This window comes from Aythya marila (assembly GCF_965140915.1).
Source record: "Aythya marila genome assembly, chromosome: 4".
Classification (NCBI taxonomy): Eukaryota; Metazoa; Chordata; class Aves; order Anseriformes; family Anatidae; genus Aythya; species Aythya marila.
The window spans coordinates 5,049,867-5,070,800 of NC_139045.1; the positions used below are offsets into that span (position 1 = coordinate 5,049,867).

Genomic DNA, 20,934 nt, shown 5'->3' on the forward strand with positions numbered 1-20,934 from the left:
TTTTGTGATGAGGGTTCAGACCTCTCCTCTTAAGGTCCTTAAAAAGCATCTTGTCAGAAATAGCTGTCATTTTTCATTTCGTGACTTTCCACTGTATCAGCCCTACAGTTCCTCCAGATGGCACAGATAAGAACAATCAATTTCCTTGCACCATCCCCTGTTGCATTATGCAAACACTGGGAATCCATTAAACGCAAGATTTTTAACTAACTTGCAACTGAAACCAACTAGCTTTTTTTGGTGGTGGTGGTGTGTTGTTTTTTTTTTTAGCTGTGGGATGAAAAGCTTTTCCCTAATGTGTGGCTAATTCACTGAGCATTTACCAACTTCAAAACCTTCCCAGACAGACAGGACTGCTGCCAAACCAGACCAAATGTAACGTACCTGAAGCTTTGCTGCTCGGTGACAAAACCAGCCTGTAAGCAGCCTGTACTTTTTGGAGAATGCCTCCTTACCCTCACAAGCCCGATCGATTCATGTTTGCTTGCTACCGCACCAGTAAGAACAAAGTTGGCAATAGGATTTGGGGTCGGATCGGCGAAAGGATTCTCGTGACAATGGCAGCATTCACAAGCTCTGTCAACGCTGCATGGTTTATTTAATTCAGCAAACACTTAGCTTTGGCGGCAGAGAACGGCCAAGCGATGGAGACAGAAATATTAAGGTAGAAGGGCAGAGCAAAAATTTCTCCTGGCTAGACCATGACTAGATTCAAAGGGAGACTGAGGGGGGAGAGGGACTTTTTTGTTGTTGTTTCTGGGTTGTTGTTTTTTTTTCTGAAACAGAGTCCTGTTCTTGTGCTGCAAGTGGCAGAAACATGAGGTGAGGATCATTAAGCGATGAAGGCTCTGCAGCTGACAGATTACAGGACAGATTTGGCTCAGCCTCTTTAACTTTGCTCCCCTGCGAACCGAAACACTGTTTTATTTTTCTCTTTGGAGACATTATCTAAGAGGATCAATACATGCGAGAGAAGCATGTTCAGCCTTCTGGGAAACCGAGACATGGCACTGAAAAGACGCTCAAAAAAAGGCAGCAGAAAGTACTTGACTCTTGAATAGGTTTGTGTTTAAAAAATTGGACTGCGTAAGTGAAAGATGAAAAACTGTTCCAGTAGAATGTGCAACAAGCCCTTAAAATGGGAGTTTACAAACAAGAGCCCCTTTGTTCAGTGGTGCCATTTCATTTGGGGTTTGGAGTCTTTTTTTTTGTTCATTTCTGGCTCCAAATGGCCTTAAGAGAAACTAAAAATAAATCTTGCTCCGAAATCTGGCTGAAACAATATTTTTAGGTTACAACACACAAGAAAGCACGTGAGCATGATGAGAGGGCACATTTGGCCAGCTCCCCTATCAAAAGGTTTCCAAACTTGCTAGCAGTACAGAAATGGGGCAGAGCTTCCCATGCATCGGGGAGATGCCCACCACCACCCCAAAAGTGAGGCTGGTCAATAACACGGTGTATGGAGGGTTTCACATGCCTCTACATAACGCCTCACTGCCAGTTGCCTTATTTTGATCTCCCAAGGACTTGCAGCTTTCCTGCTTGTGCTACTCCACACCCAGCACGGCTGGTGGAGGTGCTGGAGCCAGATCTTATGCTGTTCGAAGGATGAAGGGCTTCGGGGCTTCAGAAGGCACTTACGTCAAGGAGCCCTACAGACTTAGACAGCTGTCCTTATAGCTTTCGTGTGTGTGTGAGTGAAATAGATGAGTATTCCTGCAAAATTCCTGCCAGTTAAACTTTCCCAATATATCAACGTGTCTGAAAGGCCAGATTCACTCACCTTTATTAAACTAGTGATGGACCACGCACAGAAACCCTCCTAAGTTAGGTAAGGATGGGTAATTGTATAGCCCCACCACACAACACAACGGGTTATTTACACAAACAGCAACTGGTGCAGAATAAAACCCTTAAATTGAAAGGAAAAGTATAGCCAAGAGGTCCAGCTAAACTGCATCGCCCCACAGCTGCAGCTGGGAGGAGGTGGGACCGGTTTATGCCAGGGAAATGCAGGGGAGCTGTGCTCCTGGCTCGGTAAGAGGAGGGCTGGACCCGACCACGGTGAGGTCTGCTTGCCTAAGCCATGGCCTCGTCCACAGAGATGTTCACACCGATAGCTCTCAGGCTGGTTAAGTGTGCGACACGTCCACCTACACGTACACACACATGCAGATACGTGTATTCAGACACCGGGATCGGAGTCCCTCTGTGCTCCTCGCTGTGCAAACACAGAGGACACCGTGGGCCAGTTCCAAGACCCAAGTCTCCGAAACCACAAGCCAGGATTAATTTTAAGCAACTGCTGCCAAGACTGCTGGAAGTATGTGCCTGAAAATCCTTTCATTGTCCCTTGTGTTGGAGGCCTTGAGATTAGTAATTAGCAACCGGCCTCCTTTGGCAGTGTTTTCCCTGCTTTGCTGTGGAACAATTGGCATTAAACGCTTGCAGGTCTTGGTCAATATTGTTGTCTTCTTTGCTGGTGTCATGTCCAAGTCCCATAAAAATAAGACTATGGGACAGTAAGGGACCTGGGGGCAATTTTCAGCCCATCCTGCTGTTGCACATAGCTTCGCAGGCAGAAGGGCCGTGCCCCCACTGCACCCAGCACGGAGGGGTAGACACCTTTCTTCACACCTTTTCTGTGGATCCACCTTTGTGGTATGCCAGAGGATGTTTTCCAATCCATCCGTAATAGCTCCCAAAGCATCATTTCAACATCCACGCACAAAACCTCCTGACGTGTCAGGTTTTAGAGGACCACGAACTACCTTAAAAACGGGACATAAAATTAAAGAATTAACTGTTCACAGCTCCCGGTAGGGAACCCAGTAATTAATATATAGCTTAATCTACGACTTCTGCTATCCTTACACAGCTCTAGCACTTTGGCCTGCAGCCCCTGTGTTTTAATTGCTCTCGCTAAAGATAACGCTGCTCTAATGCAAAATAATCTGGTGACTCCTATGCCTGTATCGGGGCCAAATGCCGGGTCTGTTAGACAAAAAGAAGCCAGCTCAGCACAACAAGGTGTTTGCCTGAGTTCGAGGGAAAACAGAAAGGTTTACTGCAAGTCAGAATACTGCATTGAAAATTAAATTAAATGCCACTAAAAGCTAATTTTTATGGTTATTGAATATTGTTTTTTTGTGGTCAACGTTTCACGGATAATCTTTTGTTAACATATAATAGTGAGCCACAACTTGTCTGCATGCCAGTGTTACCCTCTTTAAAGAAATATAAATACCGTGCAACACTTCTGATCTTTCTTATATAAAGATCATTTTTCTTTATGAAACACTATTTAGATGCTTCATGGCCAGCAAACATAAATAAATGTTATTAAAAGTAGTCTCGGCTGAGAGAGAGGTCTGAAAGACTGCATTCCTCGAGGGAGAAGCAAATAAACCAGGGAAAGTTTTATTTCATTATCAACGTGGTAGTGGCATGCACACATCAGCTGGTATTAATCTTGGTTATAGCTTGAGGCTAGCGACTGACGGCATGCTGTAAATTCAAATTCGGAAGGAAAAAAAAAAAAAAAAAAAAAAGGTGATCCTCCTGATTAATATATTAAAGCTCATTTTAAGTTGGATCAGATTGCAGACATCTGACTTTCACGTCACAGCAAGTGTTTGGGTCGGTTTCCGCTGTTTTGGTTTTTCCAGGCCGCTTTCCTCCGCTGCGTTACGCTCCTTGTGCCGGGACGGGCTTCCTGCGGTTGGAGGTTTAGGGACTTTTTAAGCCGGAGGTTGTATCCAAACGGTCGCGTTTCGTAGCCAAAATGAATTTGCCTAATCCTTTTCAGAATCCATTTCTAATTCAGGCCTCCATAACATCCTATAGCAAGGCGCTTCATAATTTAATTACACGTCGCGTGAAAAGGTAGTGAAATTAGTAGAAGTTATTAGGGTTTCTCAGCCAAGGAGAGCATTGTTAGCTGGAGCGCCTTGTTTTGTCGAAAAGCCTTGCTGGCTGGGGAGGAAAGGCTGCTCCTGCTGTTCTTGCTTTCGGCCAGGAGCGTGGAGGAGAGGAGGAAAAGCAAAGGCATGAGGGAAAGCAGGGCTTTCTGCTGGGATATGAGCAGCCGGGTCTCACCCCTCACACAGGGCTTATCCCAAGCAGCTCTGGCTGGGCTCAAGAGAAACTGCACATGGCTTTTGCCCACATCCAGCCCTTTATTCCCCTGAGCCTTTGGTGGAGTTTCTGAAATATTTGACTGAAACTGCCCATGGAGGCAGCAGCCTGCAGGAGCTGGACGTGGCCCTCTGCGCCCCCGTCCCCCTGGAGGTGCACGTCCATGGACTGCTACCAGAGCCTGAACCGTGGGGCTATGGCACTGAGATAAGAAGGCTCTTGACAGCACCACAGGCTCCTGAAAACTCCTCTCTGACTGCACCACAGGCTCCTGCAAACTCCTCGCTGCGTTTCTCTGTCACTGGCCTAGCAAACCCTGCAGGGCCGGCTGCCCTTCACCCACCGCCGTTCAGCACCTCAGCCAGGCAAACCGACCTCTGCTGCCTCTCTGGGCGGCGAGAGCCGGCGCTCCACAGCAGATCCCAGCTCCAAGCAGCCTCCCCAGCACGCAGTGAAACTCGCCGCCTCCCTGCCAGCTCCCCACGCTTCCCACGGGGGAGCGTTTCCCTGCTCCTCTCCTTCCCCATCCAGCTGCGTGTGCGCGGAGGACACGGTCAGGCAGAGGTCAGGGCGTTGGAAAAAGCAAAAAAAAAAAAAAAAATTAAAAAAAAAAAATCAAAGAGGAGTCACGCACGCGGGGAGCACATTCACCGCATTGCTGAACTGTCTCACCAGCCCGGGAGCAGCCTCCCACACGCCCGCGCCGCCGGTGCGCAGCTGCCGCTGGAGAGCTGCCCGCGGATCCGCCGCCCTCCCACCTCTCCCCGGGGACCTTCTCTGGAGCCACCAGGCTTCTGCTGGCCACGGGTGGCTGGGCACGCAGGAATCCTGTGGCCTAAAAGTCAGGCAGGGTCCACAAGGTGCTCCCTCCGAGTGCCTGGGGAGTGCAGGGCAGTGCTTCCAATGCCAGGAAAAAAAAATTAAAAAAAAATAATAAAAACAAAACCTGCTGGTGCGGTCAGCTCTGTGTCTTAATTCTGTGTTTGGTGGGATACATAAATTGGGTTATGTTGAGCTCCAAAGTAGGCCTAGCTACAGCCAGGCCGAGGGCTTTTGCAGAAGGATGACTTCTCCACAAAGCGCCTCACGTCCTTCTGGGACTATAAATACTAATTATGCGCCGTGCCAGCGAGCACCGGTAGGAAGAAACCTTTTCAGCCCCGGGCTCCCAAGGATGTGTGCACAAAACCACCAGCAAAAGCCCTTCCATGGCTTTTCCCTGCTGCAAGCAAGAAGCCACAGCGTGAGGTGTTCACCAAGGTTCCTGGTCAGGGCCCCGGGAGCTGGAGGTGCCGACCTCGCTGGAGGGGCCTCAGGATATCACCGCCTGGCCATGGCACCCTGCCTCTCCAGGACAGGGAAAATTGCCACGTCAGGACCACATATAGCTTTTATTTATTTAGGAGCAGAATTTCTGCCTCTGAGCAAGGAGGAGATGTTGCTGTAAATGGGCAAAAGTGCTACTCTGCCATTAAAAGTCTTTCCTTCGGCTGGCATCTCTCCTAAGGGCCGCGTCCAACACAACTCCTAAAGTTTGGGTTTCCGAAGGCACCCTTGGGGATGGGGGACCACGCTCCCTTTGGGTCCTTTTAAAAACCCCGGCCTCAGCATCCCAGCTGGGGGGCAGCGAGCTGCTGTGCTCGTCCCGGGTCTCACCTTCCCTCCACCACTCGGCACGCGGCGCGTCGGGCGCTCGGCGCTGTGCCTCCCAGCCCTGCCTTCCCTTTCATCCGCACGCTGCGGATTATCCCATCTGATGAGTCATCGGAAACAGCCCTGCGGTGGCAGGGCGCGATGCGAGGGGTGACTTCGCACGCTGCTTCGTGTCACCATTCCTGGGAAGAAGCCGTGCCGCTTCCCCCCTCTCTCTCTTCCGCGCTGCGCCGTGCGGAAGAAAGCAGCCCCTGAACCGCCAGCCGTTTAATCTCAGAATAAGATAACCTGAGGCATTCAGGAGAGCTGAGCCACCAGCGCCTTCGTCTAAACAAAAGTTCTTACAGCAAAAAGCACGCCGCTGGGATTTGCCCATTCCAATCTCATAAAGCCCGTGTTGCCGCGCGGGCGAAGAAAACCCGGCTCTTTAAACGAGGTAATTCCGGGCTAAGAACATTAATGGCATCCCAGAACCGGAAAGCTGGATGTGTAAATTAAAAAGCAAAAAAAAAAAAAAAAAAAAAAATCACATACACACTCTTAATATCCTAATACCTATTACACGCGATCTCTTTCAAAGTAGCTTTCGGTGAGCAGCGCGGTGATTCCTTGCTGCAGCTGCCAGGCACGCAGCCGGGATGGGATGGGATGGGATGGGATGGGATGGGATGGGATGGGATGCCCTTTGTTACAGTCCTGAAGCCGCATCCGCATCCCTCAAAGAGTCGGGATCACCCAGTTTCGGCACGGATTAATCCCCTGCTGTCTCTTCCTCTCCCCAAAGCACGGATCTGGGGCAAGCACAGCACCGTCCCCCCCGCTGGGCAGCATCCCTCTGCTTCACCTCCCCAAAACCCTCACCCCAAAGGCGAAGCTGCCAGCGTTGGGGTCAGCCCACAGCACCCACATCTGCTGGGGAAATGAACACGAAGGAGGGGGGGGGGGGCATGCAGGGGGGGTGGTGTTTCCCTGGAAAACCTCCCTCCAAAGCCCCCCAGCGCCCTGAGGAACAGGGGGGGGCCTTCCTGCCTCTCCTCGCCCCTCCGGGGAGGGTACGGAGGGGGCGCAGCCCCCCGGGGGGGCTCAGCCCCGGCCGGGCCGGCCGCAGGGACGCGCCGTCGGGCGGCAGCTGCAGGCGGAGCCGCTCGGCTCCACAGCCCGGCGCTTTGAAACAAAAGGCTTTTTTTTTTTTTTTTTTTTTTTTTTTTTTTCCCCTTTCAGAGAAGAACTCCAAACGTACATTTGCAGAAATATACGTTTTGTTTTCCTTTTTTTTTTTTTTTTTCCCGGAGAAAACGAGCTCCATCCATCCCTGCGCTCCCCCCCCCCACCATGTGCGCGGCGCTCCCCCCCTTCCCTCCCCTTTTCTCCCCCCCACGCGTCTCCGGGCTGCGTTTTCTTTCTTTCTTTTTTTTTTTTTTTTTTTATTATCATTCCTTTAATTATTATTATTACTTTTTTTTTTTTTTTTTTTTTTTGGTTTTCCTTCCCCACCCCCCCACCCCCCCCTCCCATCCTCCCAGCTTCATTTCCACGCACGTTTCGGCTCCAGCTCCCCAAACTCTTTGATCTCCCCTTGCTGTCTCCTTACCCGGAAGAAAACCCTCGGCCGGCTCAGCTGGGAGCTCGGCGCACACGTGGGCGCCCTGGCTCGCCTCCATGCTCCTGCCAAATTTAGTCGCACAAAGGGCCCGGGGGGGGCTCGGGGGGGGGGATGAAAGGGGCCGCCGGCGGGACATCAAAGGCTCCGCCGCCCCGCCCCGCTCCCGCCCTCCCCTATATACCGGGCGCCGGCGGCTTCGCACGCAAAGGGGGTCCCCCCCCTCTCCTCTCCTCTCCTGGCTGGCTTTGGGGCACCCGGGGGGGGGATTTGGGGTTTGGGGAGCCTGTGCGCCCCCCTTCCCCTAACCCCGACTCCCCCCCCGAGCCCGCTCCGGGGTTGGCATCGGGGGTCCCGTCCCCGTCGGTTCGTGTTCCCCCCCCCCCCCCCCCCCCGACCTCCCCAATTTCCATCCTCGACCCCTCGGATCGGGGCTGAAATTAAAAAAATTAAAAAAAAAATAATAATAATTTTAAAAAATCACCCAACATCACTAAACCGGCGAAAATAACCAAAAACGTTTTGAGCTAAAACGCCCAACACGGGAAAAAAAAAATTAATAATATAAAAAATCCAAACCCCAAAGCCGCCCCCCGCCCCAAAAGATGCCCGAAGTGCACCGAGAGCAGGGGGCCGCCCCCCCCCCCCCAACACCCCCCCGGCAGCCGCCAGCTCTGCCTCGTCTCCAGTGAAATCTGGCGTCGGAGCTGAGGTTTCCTGAGTTTATCCCCTTGACATAAATCTTGCCGGTCTCCACCCCCGCCGCCCCCTTCTCCTCCTGCGAAGCCCGAAACCTGCTCCGGGACCGGCCCCAAAGCCCTGGATGGGGTGGCCGGGGGGGGGGTCCTGGGGGAGGGAACTGCCCGGCTCCGGTCCGATCCGCAGCATCCCCGAGGTGCCGCTTGCTCCCCGCTTGCCGCCTCCCCACGGCCCTTTTTGGGCTTTCCATGTCCCCTTTTTCCCTTTCTCCACTCTTTATTTTCGGTTTGCCCGGCCGGACAAATCCTGACCCCCCCATTTCCCCCCCCCCCCAAAGTTTCCCACTACCTGCTCCCCGTCCCGGGGCTTGCGGCTCCCTATTCCGCAGCCGGTTTTTTAACCGCTCGCTCGTGGGAAACACGGCTTTTGCACCAAAAAAAAAAAAAAAAAACGGCGTGTTGGGACATTTCCGAGTGTCCCCAAAGCGGAGGGGGGGGGGGCAAAAAGGGACAGGCACCCCCAGGCTCCCCGCGCCCCTGCTGGGCCAATTTGGTGGGAGGCGGGCGGGGGGCGAAGCGGAGCGCCCCGACGCCGAAATCACGGGCAGTGGTTTGCAGCGAAATGCAGGGATTTGCTCGCTTACATTTTATTACATTTTGAGACAAATATATATTTTTTTAAAATTATTAGTGTTGTGTTTTTTGTTGGTTTTTTTTGGTTTTTTTTTGTTGTTTTTTTTTTTTTTTAACGCGTCCGTACCCTGTCCCACCGCGGGGCTAACGGGGCAGCGCGACTTCCGAAGGGACGGCACGGGGAGGAGAGTTGGAGAGGGGGGGGACACACACGGGGACACCCCCCCACGGCTCCCCAAAACGCTGCCCCCCCCCCCCGGCCCCCCCAGATCCCGGTGCCCCCCCCGGCGGCTCCTTTCATCCCCGCCCCGACGGCGGAGGCAGCGGGGGAGGGCGGCGGGGGGGGGGCGGCCGCTTTTTTCCCTTTCCCCCCCGTTTTCCCCTCCCTTTCTCCCCCCTTCCCGGGCCGAGCCGAGCCGTGCCGAGCCGGGAGCCGCCGGACAAAGCCCTGGGGGGTGCCCCCGCCACGCTTTTTGTCACCCCCCCTCCTTTTTGTGTGTGTCCCCCCCCCTCCCCCCCCCGAGCCATTTTAACCCGGGTGGCCGCAAACTTCGGGCGTGGGCACGGCTCGGGCCGGCTCCGCTCCCCTCCGCGACCCCTCAGAGGGAGCCGGGGGCTCGGAGGGGGGGTCGTGGGGAGGCCCCTGGGGATTTGGGGCCTCATTAAACCCAGCAAAACCAAGGCGAGCCCCCCCACACACACACTTCTTCCCCGGGGTCAGGACCGGGAGGGAGCGGGGCTCGCTCGGCCCCGAGGGGGCGGGCGGGGGGGCTCCGGCTGGCGAAAGCCACCACCCCGAGGGCTTGACGGGGCTTTTTTTTTTTTTTCTCTCCTTCTTCCCTCCTCCTCCTCCTCCTCCTCCTCCTCCTCCTCCTCCTCCTTCGCCTCCTCCCCCCGCTGCTCCTCCCGCTCCCCTTCCCGCGGCGGGCCGGCGGCCGCAGCAGACGCCGCGCTGCCGGGAGGATGCCGCAGCTGCCGGGGGCCGGGGGCGGCGGGGGGGACCCGGAGCTGTGCGCCACCGACGAGATGATCCCCTTCAAGGACGAGGGGGACCCCCAGAAGGAGAAGATCTTCGCCGAGATCAGCCACCCCGAGGAGGAGGGCGACCTGGCCGACATCAAGTCCTCGCTGGTCAACGAGTCCGAGATCGCCCCCGGCGCCAACGGGCACGAGGTGCGGGGAAGAGGGAGGCAGGGAGGGACGGAGCTGCCCCCTTTTTGCCCCTTTTTGCCCCTAGAAAAAACAGCCCCGGCCCCTCACCGCCGCTCCCGGTCCCGCCCGGGGCCGGGAGGTGCCCCCGAGCCCCCCGACGGCACCCGGGGCACCCCGAAACGAGCCCGGCAGCACCGGCGGGGGCAGCCGCAAACTCTGCGAGGGATTTGCCCCAAAACTGCTTGGGAAGAAATTCCCGACGCTAAAACAACGTGGGGAGAGCCGGGGACCCGTTTGTGGTTGTTGGCTTTTTATTTTGCCATTTCTTTTATTATTTTTTTTTTCATTCCGTCTTGTTTTTCTTTTCATTCCTTCTTTCTTCATTCCTTCTTCTTTCACCCCTTCTTCTTTCATTTCTTCTTTTTCCTCCTTTTTTTCCTTCTTTTGTATTCCTTCTTTTTCATTTCTTCTTTTTCATTTCTTCTCTTTAATTTCTTCTTTCATTTCTTCTTTTATTTCTTCTTTCATTTCTTTATTCATTCCTTCTGTTCATTTCTTCTATTCATTCCTTCTTTTTTTCTTCTTTTTTAATTTCTTCCTTCCCTTTTCTTTTTCTTTTTTCTTTTTCTTTTTTTTTTTTTTCCTAAAGACCTGGCAGCCCGATTCTCACTGTTATTTTTGGTAACTCCATGTAGCGAGGGGGTTTCGCCCGCCGAAGCTGGGTGTGTTTTCCAGAAATCAGCCCCTTTCGTTAAGCGCAGGGCGCTGTGGCTCTGTGGCTTCACACAGCCACGCAGTTGTCGTAAAACAATCGCTTATACAAACGATGATCCCGGTGCAGTTGCCTTCCAAAGGGCTTAGGAGGAAAAACAAAGATGCTTATCTCTTGCCGTAACTTTCTTCTGTCCCCAAGAAGATGTAAGCCCCGTGGCCGATACGTGAGCATCCACACAATGACTTTTCTTCTTTTCCTTCTTCCTCTCCGGCGGTGGATTCCCCGTGGTCAGGTTTCCAGGCAAACTCAGGCGCAGGATTCCTACCATGACAAAGGCAGAGAGCACCCCGAGGAAGGTGAGAACCGCACGGTCCCGTCGTGCTGTATTGGCCCGAGCCCCCGTGGACTGGAATTTGGTTTCTTTGGGGAGGCGTAAATTTAGTATCTTTTGGGGAAGGGGGATGCCGGGGCGCTTTCAAAGCACGTTTGGAAAGGAGATGGATGTACAGCACGTTTATCTTGAGTGACCAAATGGTTCTGCAGTTGTCTAGAAACTGATAAGTAGGCCAAATGGATCCTCGCTGAAGAAATAACTATTTTTAGGATATCAGCTTAAACACATCTATCTCCCCACTCAGACGGTGCAGCCGAGTTGTGTTCAGAAACTGTGTGCTCTCTTCCCCTTAGCCAAAGTCTGTCCCTTAGAGCCCCTCTTCAAATCTGAGCATGAACAGACCTCTTGCCATTTTTAATGTACCAGCCGGTTAATTTGGGTCGAGGAGGACGGAGGAAATAACAAAGTTTGTCAAATACCGCCTAGGAAGCTGGACATGTGTACAAAGAATGAGTGCTGCGAACGACGGAAGGCTGTGTTTAAAATGAAATGCTTATGATCGTGGGTTAAGCCAGATCATAAATGCCATGTAGGGACGGGCACCGTTCGGTCCTGCTGCTTCCCGGGACTCTGCGGTGATCTGTCACAAAACTGGTCGTTAAAGAGCCTCCAAGCAGTAATGCCCACGCTGCTGGCATTTGGGCAGTTAGGGGGAGGAGATCAGCTCTGCACAGCCTTCCCTTCCGCCTTGCAGCCTCCTAAAAGCTCACCTGCAAGTGGTGCCACTGCCAGAGACCCTCGGGTGGGAGACCTGTTCGCCCCCTCCAGTGCCCATCCCTTTGCAGGGCCTGGGGCCAAATTCTTTATTTTGGTACAAAATCACCTTCCTTGCTCGGCTTCCCCCTCAACTAGAGTGCCATGCCTGTTACACAGCTTCCCCCTGACTCTCCCCCAAAAAATAATTCACCAGGGTCTCCTCAGAAGCTGGCCCTTGCCCTCTAATTGTTCCCGGTTAGCACGGCCAGCATGAATTGTTCGCTGCACACAGTGTCTCGGCAAGAGAAGGAAACAATTATATCTAGTTATCACTGCCCCGTTCCTCCCTTTCCTAACAATGATGTTGAAAACCCGTACTGACAATACTTCTGAATCCACAAATCCTAGAGGGATGTGTAAAATGGGGGAAGACTGCTACTTGAGAAATGTCATGTCCCTGCTGATGTTTCTGCCTCTCTGACTGGGGGCTTGGCAAAATAAATGGGTTACTCTGAGGGTTTGTCGTATACTGAGTGTAAACTCCTCGCTGAATGCACGCAGCCCTTTAAGGATTAACTCTTCTTCCCCAAAAAATGTTTCTGTGAATTGCTGCAGACTACTTCCTGCTCGAAGTAATTGCCATAAGCGAGGAAGTGTTTGCATGCGGAGCATTTCCACGAATGGTACCTGTTCAAGTGCTCTGACTTACAAGAAATGCATGTGTGGGGAATAATGTAATCGTTGTTTCCTCTTCCACAGGAAAACATCCAGACAGTGGCTTATACAGCAAGGGACCATCCTACTCTGGTTATTCTGGGTATATCATGATGCCAAATATGAATAACGACCCGTACATGCCTAATGGATCTCTGTCGCCACCCATCCCCAGAACAGTGAGTGATCCCTTCCCAAGACGGGTTTTGGCGAGCGGGCTTTCCTCCTGCTCGTCCCGCAGCGTGTTTTCGGGTAGCTTCAGCCCAGGTGAAGGCTGCGCCTCTGGTGCCCGGAGCCTGCAGCCAGCGGGGTTTCAGAGCTCGTGGCGGTGTCGGTCGTGAGCCCGCTGGAAAAAGCTGCAATCGGCGATTAAGCGCAGCCTTTGAACAGGGCCGGGGGCCGGGGGGGGGGAGCCCTGGTTTACGACTGTAGGATAATGTATGGCGGAATGATGTAAATGCCGTCTTTGTAGTCACTAGGACAGATGTGAATTTTCTGGCTTTAACTCTTTGTTCGGCGAGGAGCAGCGAGGGCTGGGAGCAGAACCGCTCGAGTTGCTTGTCAGGGAGATGAAAAGGCTCGGTTCTTTTTTCCTTCCGCCGTCAGATACGGCACTGCTCCGTGCTGACTGACATTTATTCCTGCCGTCGGCTGCGCCGGGCAAAGGCTTTATGCATCCCCGGGAGCCATGCTCTGGCACACGCGGTGCAAGTTCCTCCACACTCTGTGAAACGAAACGGTGCTGTAGGAATTCGTGTCTACGGCTTCCCGTTACGTTGCGGCGGGCACCGATCCCTCCAGGCCGGTCCCTCTGATTTCGTTGCTGAAGGTGTACCTGGACGGATGGACTTTAATGCATTCCTAATTAATTTGGGGCAGTAAATTCCTCTGGCCACTGGGTATGCAGAAAGAGAGGTGACGGGGAGACTATATTAAAACGAGCTGTGGCAACTGTATTAGCAGAGTGAGAGCGGAGTGGGAAACACATTTGCTCGTAGGCATCCTACTGAGGGAATGTCGCTGCAGTCGTGTGTGCTGAGGTATGAGAAGTTGGATGCTGCTATTTCCTCGTGATAAAGCAGTTTTCCTCCTTACCGGCTCTCAGATTTTTATTTGGCAGCCTTTGTCAAACGACTGGCATCATTTTGGTCCCCCGTGTTCTTGATTTGTTCTTCAAGGCCATGGCTTTTGACTTCAAAAGCAAAAAGACGGGGCCTAATTAGTGTCGGCGATTTAATGGTAGCGAAGGGTGGTAAAATACCGGGTGTTCGGCTCGGGAAGGACCGAGCAGCCTGGCAGTCCGAAATTCCCACTTCTGCTGTCGTGACACGTCGCTGCTCGCGTCTGAAAGATGCAGAGCCGTGCACCACGTCCTGCTTGCCACAGCTCTGCTTTTACACGAGACGGTGCTTGCGCAGGACTTGCTGCTCAGGGGCCTGCATTCATTTAGGACGGGGCGCACACACAAGCTGCAGAGCTCCCAGTCCCCCTGTGCAGTGCCCATGACTGCTGATATTCGCTGTTATAAGCTCTGCTCCATGGAAAACTTCAGCTCTGATGCATCGAGGGGGAAAGGATGCAGCGTCAGGAGTGGGCACCGAGCCCCAGACCCGTCCCCGCAGAGACGGGGGAAGCCGAAGGCCTCTTTCCCCCGCTATGCTCCCAGGAAAGAACCTGGTGCTGGCGCGAGGCTCGGAGCCACAAAATCTGGTTTAATTATTCACTTAGGATTTTCTGCATGTATGCGTGTCGCAGGGCTGCTCCTTCTTACTGCTCTGCCATCGATTTTCAGACGAGCATCAGCTTCTTGCAGATGCACCCTGCTCGGGTAGCTCAGGTACTGGGGGAGCCCACATAGAGGGGTACATGGGAGAGAAGGGGGGCACGCATCTGCTCCCTGCTTTAAAGGCTCCTGCCTGGCATCTAAGGGGCTAATTCAGCCCGGCACTGCTCGTACATGTTGGAGCAGCACCACTAGATCCATAAAACAGCGCTCGGGGAGCGCTGCAATGTTGACATAAGTCTGGAGCGCCTTCAGTTTAACCGCAAGCCTACACGCTTGAGTTATTAAATAATATTTTTTGTTTAATTGAACTCTAATCTCCGCCGGTCCCGGAGCTGACAGCTGGCTCTTGACGGGTGTCACGTCCAAACTGGGGTCTCCACGCTCTGCCTTTCCTCCCAGCACCCCCAGTCCCACCTCAGCGGGGCATCCTTTGCCGGGGGCTGGGGCAGGGGTCCCCCGCGGTGTACCTGCACCCTGCCATTTGCATGACAAAGCCGCCGCTTGCTCGCTGCATCTGTGGCCTGGAGGTGTGGGGCAGGATGAAAAAGCAGCCCCGGGGCCCTGAATTTTCTTTATTATTTTTTTCCCACCCCTCTGGGACACCCCGTGTCCTTCCCAGGGCTGGCGCAGGGGTGGGAAAAAAAAATGCATCCCCTAGGAAATGGTGGCTGCGCGGGTGGATCTGTGCTGGTTCGCTGGGAGCGTGAGCCAGGAGGAGGAAGGAGTAGGTGGTCGTTTGCTCATCAGGCTTCGTGCTGCCCTGCTTGAGCCAGACCTGTAACCGAGGTGGTGGGCCAGCTTTGCTGGGATGGGAAAAAGTTACTTTGACCAATGTGTGCAGAGAAAAAAACGTCCTGTTTCATAAAGAAAAGGGAAAGGCTTTACACTCTTGCTCTGTAAAACTAAAAGTACAATTTTAATTGTACTTAGTACACTCGTGCTATCCTAATAAACCTTAAAAGAAGAAAACTGAGGTGTAATTTCAGGGCAGCTTTTGGAGGGAAGAGGGTATATGAGGAGGATTTCAAATTTTGATCAATCCACCGTGGTTAGAGCGGTCTCACTTTCCCTTCTCCACCTCCTTTCTGTATTGGTATGTATTTTTGTTTTCATTTTACTGGCAACTGCTTTGCCCTTTTCAAGTGGGATTTGCAGGAGAGTTAGCTGCAAGTTCACGCACAAGCCGGCTGCAGCAGTGCGTACCCTTATCAGCTAAAATCACTTCTAGCTGGGTGAGTGGAGAGGCGAAGCAGTGCGTTTGGGTAGCTGCAGGAGAGGGGGCACGTGGTGACGCCAAAACCGCAGTAACACCTGGTGAATGTGCATCCTGTCTGCTCGAGATATCTTTCGGTGGTTTCTCAACATCACCGGCGTGCTGAAGATGGGAGACGGAGACAGCTGTTTGTTTTCTAGCATCTGCGGGTTTCTCGTACGTTTTCGTTAGTTTTGGGGCAGCAAACCTTTCTCATCTGTGTGATGGGAATGTGGAGGCAAAGGAGGAGGCTGCAAAAGAGCCTTGGCTGTTTCTTAAAATCACACAGAAAATTGTTTTGTCTTTGTTGTCCCCCCCACCCCCCTCTTTCCCAGTGAATTAAACTTTGTGCTGGAAGGTGCAGGATTCCTGCAACCTCCCTTTTGTCCCTTCTCCTCTGTTCTTGGGCTCTGGGTTTATTACTTTGTGGCTAAGCTGTGTGTATGTTAGCAGCTGGAGGTGTTAAATAGGTTGGAGGATACAATCTATAAACACCTTACAGTGACTTGCAAAACACAGCACATCCGTTTGACAGTGAAGAGGAATTCTGCTAGAAGAGTTCGAACGCAAAGAGCAACACTTATGCACAGGGCCCCCCTCCCTGCCCAAATTTTGGGTGTTCCTGGCGTGCATCTGCATGGTGATGACCACGGAGATGGCCCCTGTCCTGAAGAGGACATCCCAGGAGAAATGTGCAGGTAGCAAGGACAGGAGGAAGCAAGAAGGTAGAAATAGGCAGAGTGCATTGCCATGGGGTCTCAGTGGGAGATTCCCCAGCTGCATCGTGCTGTCCCTCAGGAAACGCTGGCTTGTGGAAGGTTTTGGGGACCTTGAGAAGAATGTACTGGGGTGTTAGTGCTAGTGTATCCAGCCTGGAAAACAGTGCCTGGTGGAGCTGCAGAAGGCTATGAACATGGTTTTTGGTAATGCTGTCTTCCCATCCCCCTTGGTACCTCACTGCAAAGGCAGGCATTGCAGGGGTTGCAAATTCTCCTTTTGGGAAGGGGGGGCAGAAGTTTCTGTGGTGCCTCTGGGTGGGCTTTTGTTCAGAGCCTGGTCTCGTCGATGACCCAGGCAGAGTCCTCGTGCATACACGTGCTTGTGTCCATCCATCTGTGTGCTTTTGTATCTATGTTCGTGGCCTTTCAGCCCATACTGGTGAAGAAAACGACCTTTCTGCTTTCGCTGCCTTCTCCCCTTCAGGGTGGTGCAGTTGGTAAATCTAGGTAATTGTGAACGGGGAAAGGGGAAAGAAAATATTCCCCTTGTGGCTTGGTCCAGAGGTGGGTTTCGCGTGTGTGTGACTTCAGCTGAGGCGTGACCAAAAACCCCACCCACTGCAAATAATCAAAGCTGGAGCTTTGGTGTATCAACATGTGTATGTACGTGCCCTAAATCTCATTTCTCTGTATATCTAGGAGCGCATTCAAGGTAACCCATAAAAGGTGGGGCTGCTGCTTTCATTTTCAGGTGGTGTACAAGCAAAATGTCATTCTTCTTGTTTTGGTGCTGTGCCACCTCTTCTCCAACTTAATCCCTGTCCAGAAAAAGGTGTTAATAAGAACAGCTTGTTATGGGCTTCAAGTGCCAGAGAGGATAGGGCTCAAGAAGGCCTGAAGCTCTACAGGTTCAGGAATTAGAAGAGGAAAAGACTTTCTCCAGATCCTTGCAGTGCTGCGTGGCTGCAGGCACTGAAGAGCTGGGTGCTGCCGGCCTGGCTCCTCCAGAGTGCTGAACTTCTGTTTATGGTTAGGGAAAGCTCTCCCGATACGGGAAGGAAATAACCCACACAAAAGCATTTTACTGCTGCTGTAATATTTCTGAAGTCCTAGTAGAGGCATGCGCGTTCCTTTTTTTTTTTTTTTTTTTTTTTTTTTTGAGCCATAAAATAGTGCCCGTATCTCTCAGAAAGAGACATATGTGCAAGAATACGCTGCGGAAGGAATACTGAACAATTTGCAGCCCGAGGTGTGTCGAATCCCCAGCTGCTGCCCCATGCACAGCACGATGTGCTGGGACCTTCCAGGCGGCCCTGTCGTGGCTGGGGGGCAGCTATCGCTGAGCTGGGGGTGGCACGTGGGGTGTGAAGACCCTTCCCACCTCCCTGTTGGGTTTAGTCCCATTTCGTAGGCCTCTGGGGAAGGCAGCACAGCTGCTTTGCATGCTGTCCCTGTCCTGGCAGCCGGGGATTAGCATCTCTGTCACTCCGGCCCTTCCTAAGCATTGGATTCACTTAAGAAAATTGCATTCAGAATAACTTAATCTAGCAAGCCAACGGCTTCTATTTTAAGACTTGGATCTTGTGGATGTGTTTATTTAGTTTGGGTTTCCCACTTCAAAGGAATCTGTCCTGTCAGCAAGAAAGTGATTGAGCACTTAAATAAAAACGTATTCATTGAATCTTTGGGGCTGAACGAAAAGTATGGTAGGGAGTTAACTTGCGCGCCAACTGTGCTGATCGGCCAGGGACTGTCCTCGTAAGGGGGAAAAGACACAGTCTGAACCATGCCAGGAGGAATCTGTCCCCTGGCCTGTGCTGGTGGTGTTGCCAGCTGGCACTTGAGGGGATGAGGAAGGACCTCGAGTATCTTTGTCTGTGATCTTCAAAGTTACCAAATCCCTCATGCAAAAGAGCATTTTTGTGGAGCTGAAAGGTTGACTCGATGTTCGTCTGTTTTCTTTGAGTGGCTGTGAGTGTTGGTGAGATTGGGGCATAAAATCAATAGGAGGACCTTAGTCAGCAAGCATTACAAGTGTAAAGTTACAAGGCTTTGATCGAATATTCATAATATGGGCAGTTTAACAGGAGAAGTAGGCGCACTATTGACACCAGTGGTAACACTTAGGGACAGAGCATCACTTTGGCCAGGTGCTGCTGGGCAAAATCCCAAATGCACCTGCCTGCCTAAGCACTCTCTGCAGTCTGGCTCCTTCCTTTCCACCATGCCACGCAAGCTGGCAGGCAGCACCAATGTACTGTAATGTCCCAATAATGTTATGTACCATGGCCCTTAGGAGCCAGATTTCGTGCATGCTTTTGTCATGCAGCACCTTCTGAAAGCACTGGCACTTGGAGCGAGCACGGGGGTGCGTGTGTGCTCCTGTTTGCAAGGGAACTCCAGTCATGCTGCCTTGGCAAAGAACAAAAGAAGTCTATTTGTTAGACGATTTGTTTTTCTGCTTGCTTTCTGAGGAGGAAAGCTTTAAAGTGAATTGAAGCAGACAGCTGCACATCCAGCCTGGTGCTGGGCACTGTATGTACTTGAAGCTTGCAATTGTGACCCTTGGGAACCATGACAAACCCTGCAGAGACAGCACTGTGCATGAGGTATAGCAGAATTCAAAGTCCTTGTGCCAAAATCCCATTGATACTGATGGCAGCTCAGCTTCCCTCTTAGCTGACCGGAGCAGAACTCTGAATAGGAGGGCACAGTGGTTGTCTGGAGAAATGAGGCTGGAAATGGTCTGACTGGTCAGGTGCATCCAGAAGGAGACACAAACAGGGAAAGGGGCATGGGGCTTTTTTTGGGGCAATTTTGTTGGCTCAGAGGTGGAGAGCAATGAAATCTAACAAGCTGTCCCTGTAGTCTGTGTGTTTTCAGTCTAGAGTTTGTACTCCCAGTGACACTGCCTGCTCAGAAGTAACTCTTTTTACAGTCACCTAGCTATGCTATGAAGCTCTGTTTCTACTATTTTCTGCCTCTTTCTGTATTTCATAGAATCGTGGAATCATAGAATGGCTTGGGTTGGAAGGGACCTTAAAGATTATCTAATTTCAACCCCCCTGCCATGGGCAGAGACACCTTCTACTAGAGCTGGTTGCCCAAAGCCCCATCCAACCTGGCCTTGAACACCTCCAGGGATGGGGCATCCACAACTTCTCTGGGCAACCTGTGCCAGTGCCTCACCACCCTCATAGTCAAGAATTTCTTCCTAATATCTCATCTAAATCTAATTTTAGTTTAAAACTATTACCCCTTGTCCTATCACTATACTACTTGACAAAGAGTCCCTCCCCAGCTTTCCTGTAGGCCCCTTTTAGGTACTGAAATGCCACCATTGACATTTAGTACCACCAGTACATTGAGGTACTGCAGGCCCTGGAGCCTTCTCTTCTCCAGGCTGAGCAACCCCAACTCCCTCAGCCTTTATTCATAGGAGAGGTGCTCCAGCCCTCTGATCATCCTCATAGCCCTCTGGACTTATTCCAACAGGTCCACGTCCTTCTTGTGCTGGGGGTCCCAGATCTGAACCCGGTACTCCAGCTGGGGTCAAACTCACGAGAGCAGAGGAGGAGAATCCCCTCCCTCGGTCTGCTGGCCATGCTGCTTTTGATGCAGCCCAGGACATGGTTGGCTTTCTGGGCTGCAAGCACACATTGCCAGCTGGTGTCATCAAGCTTCTCATCAACCAGCACCTCCAGGTCCTTCTCATGGCTGCTCTCAATCCATTCCCTACCCAGCCTGTACTTGTGCTTGGGATTGCTCCAGCCCAGCTGCAGGGCCTTGCCCTTGCCCTTGTCGAACCTCATGAGGTTCATTCACACAGGCCAACCTCTCGAGCCTGCCCAGGTCCCTCTGGCTGCCATCCCTTCCCTCCAGTGCGTCGACCACATCACACAGCTTGGTGTCATCGGCCAACTTGCTGAGGGTGCACTTGATCCCACTGCCCATGTCTCCAACAAGAATGTTTAACAATGCCAGTCCCAAGTTTCAAAACCGCCTCCGAGATTTTTCTTTGTGATTGTTTTCTCTCCACAGTCTCAGCCTATCTTCATGCCTTGATCTTTCTGCCTTCCCTCCAAATCTTACACTCATCTACCATAAAAATGCAATATAGGGCATAAAATTAGAAGCATCAACACTTTTCAAAGTGGGCGGTGACAGCATGGCAATGTGGTGGCAGGCCTCACTGCGGCCTGCCTCCCTCCCGCCTCCCTGCCCTCTCCCCAGGCCGTCGGTGCCATTTCTGTGTCCTGAAACACAAAAGATGAGGTGAAGCAGGACTGCAGCATGCCCAGGGCACATTTGGGATGCTTGGGATTGACAAGGAAAAGAAGAGTGGCTGAACCAAGCTGGTGCTTGCAGAGCTTTCATTGCACTGGGCTTCGTGGAATAATGTCTTGCAAACTTTCAACTTCCTGTAGGTTTTGAAAAGGTTTTGAACACTTAACCATGTTCAGCCCTGCATTACTTTGCCAACAGTGCAAAAAGGAAATAAACCATACGTTGCACACACTAAAATACATTGTGAAAAACATTAGCAATTGAAAAACTTAGTCTGTGAAGTGCTCCTTTTGGTTTTGCTGCCCTCTGACACTGTAGCACTGAGTTACATTTGTGTGCTCCTCACTGCCAGGCTCTCTCCTACAAAGTAAATTTGAACTGAGCTTGTTGGGTTTAAAAAACAAATGTTTCTAAGTCCACTCTCTCTCACAAATTACTCCATGTCTTAAATACCCATGGTACAGGGAGAAGAGCAAGCTGTGATGGATCTCTGGG

The 20,934-nt window shown here is 52.0% G+C and overlaps 1 protein-coding gene across 4 annotated transcripts in view; it reads left to right on the forward strand.

Moving 5' to 3' along the window:
• The first annotated feature begins 9,671 nt into the window (after positions 1-9,671).
• Positions 9,672-20,934, forward strand: part of LEF1 (lymphoid enhancer binding factor 1) — a 56,936-nt gene continuing 45,673 nt past the window's right edge. For all 4 annotated transcript variants that reach the window (XM_082760221.1, XM_082760220.1, XM_082760223.1 and 1 more), the window contains exons 1-3: positions 9,672-9,897; positions 10,884-10,947; positions 12,441-12,574. In XM_082760221.1, coding sequence (XP_082616347.1) covers positions 9,688-9,897; positions 10,884-10,947; positions 12,441-12,574 — 408 coding nt within the window. In that variant the 5' untranslated portion in view covers positions 9,672-9,687. The remainder of the gene's footprint in view (positions 9,898-10,883; positions 10,948-12,440; positions 12,575-20,934) is intronic.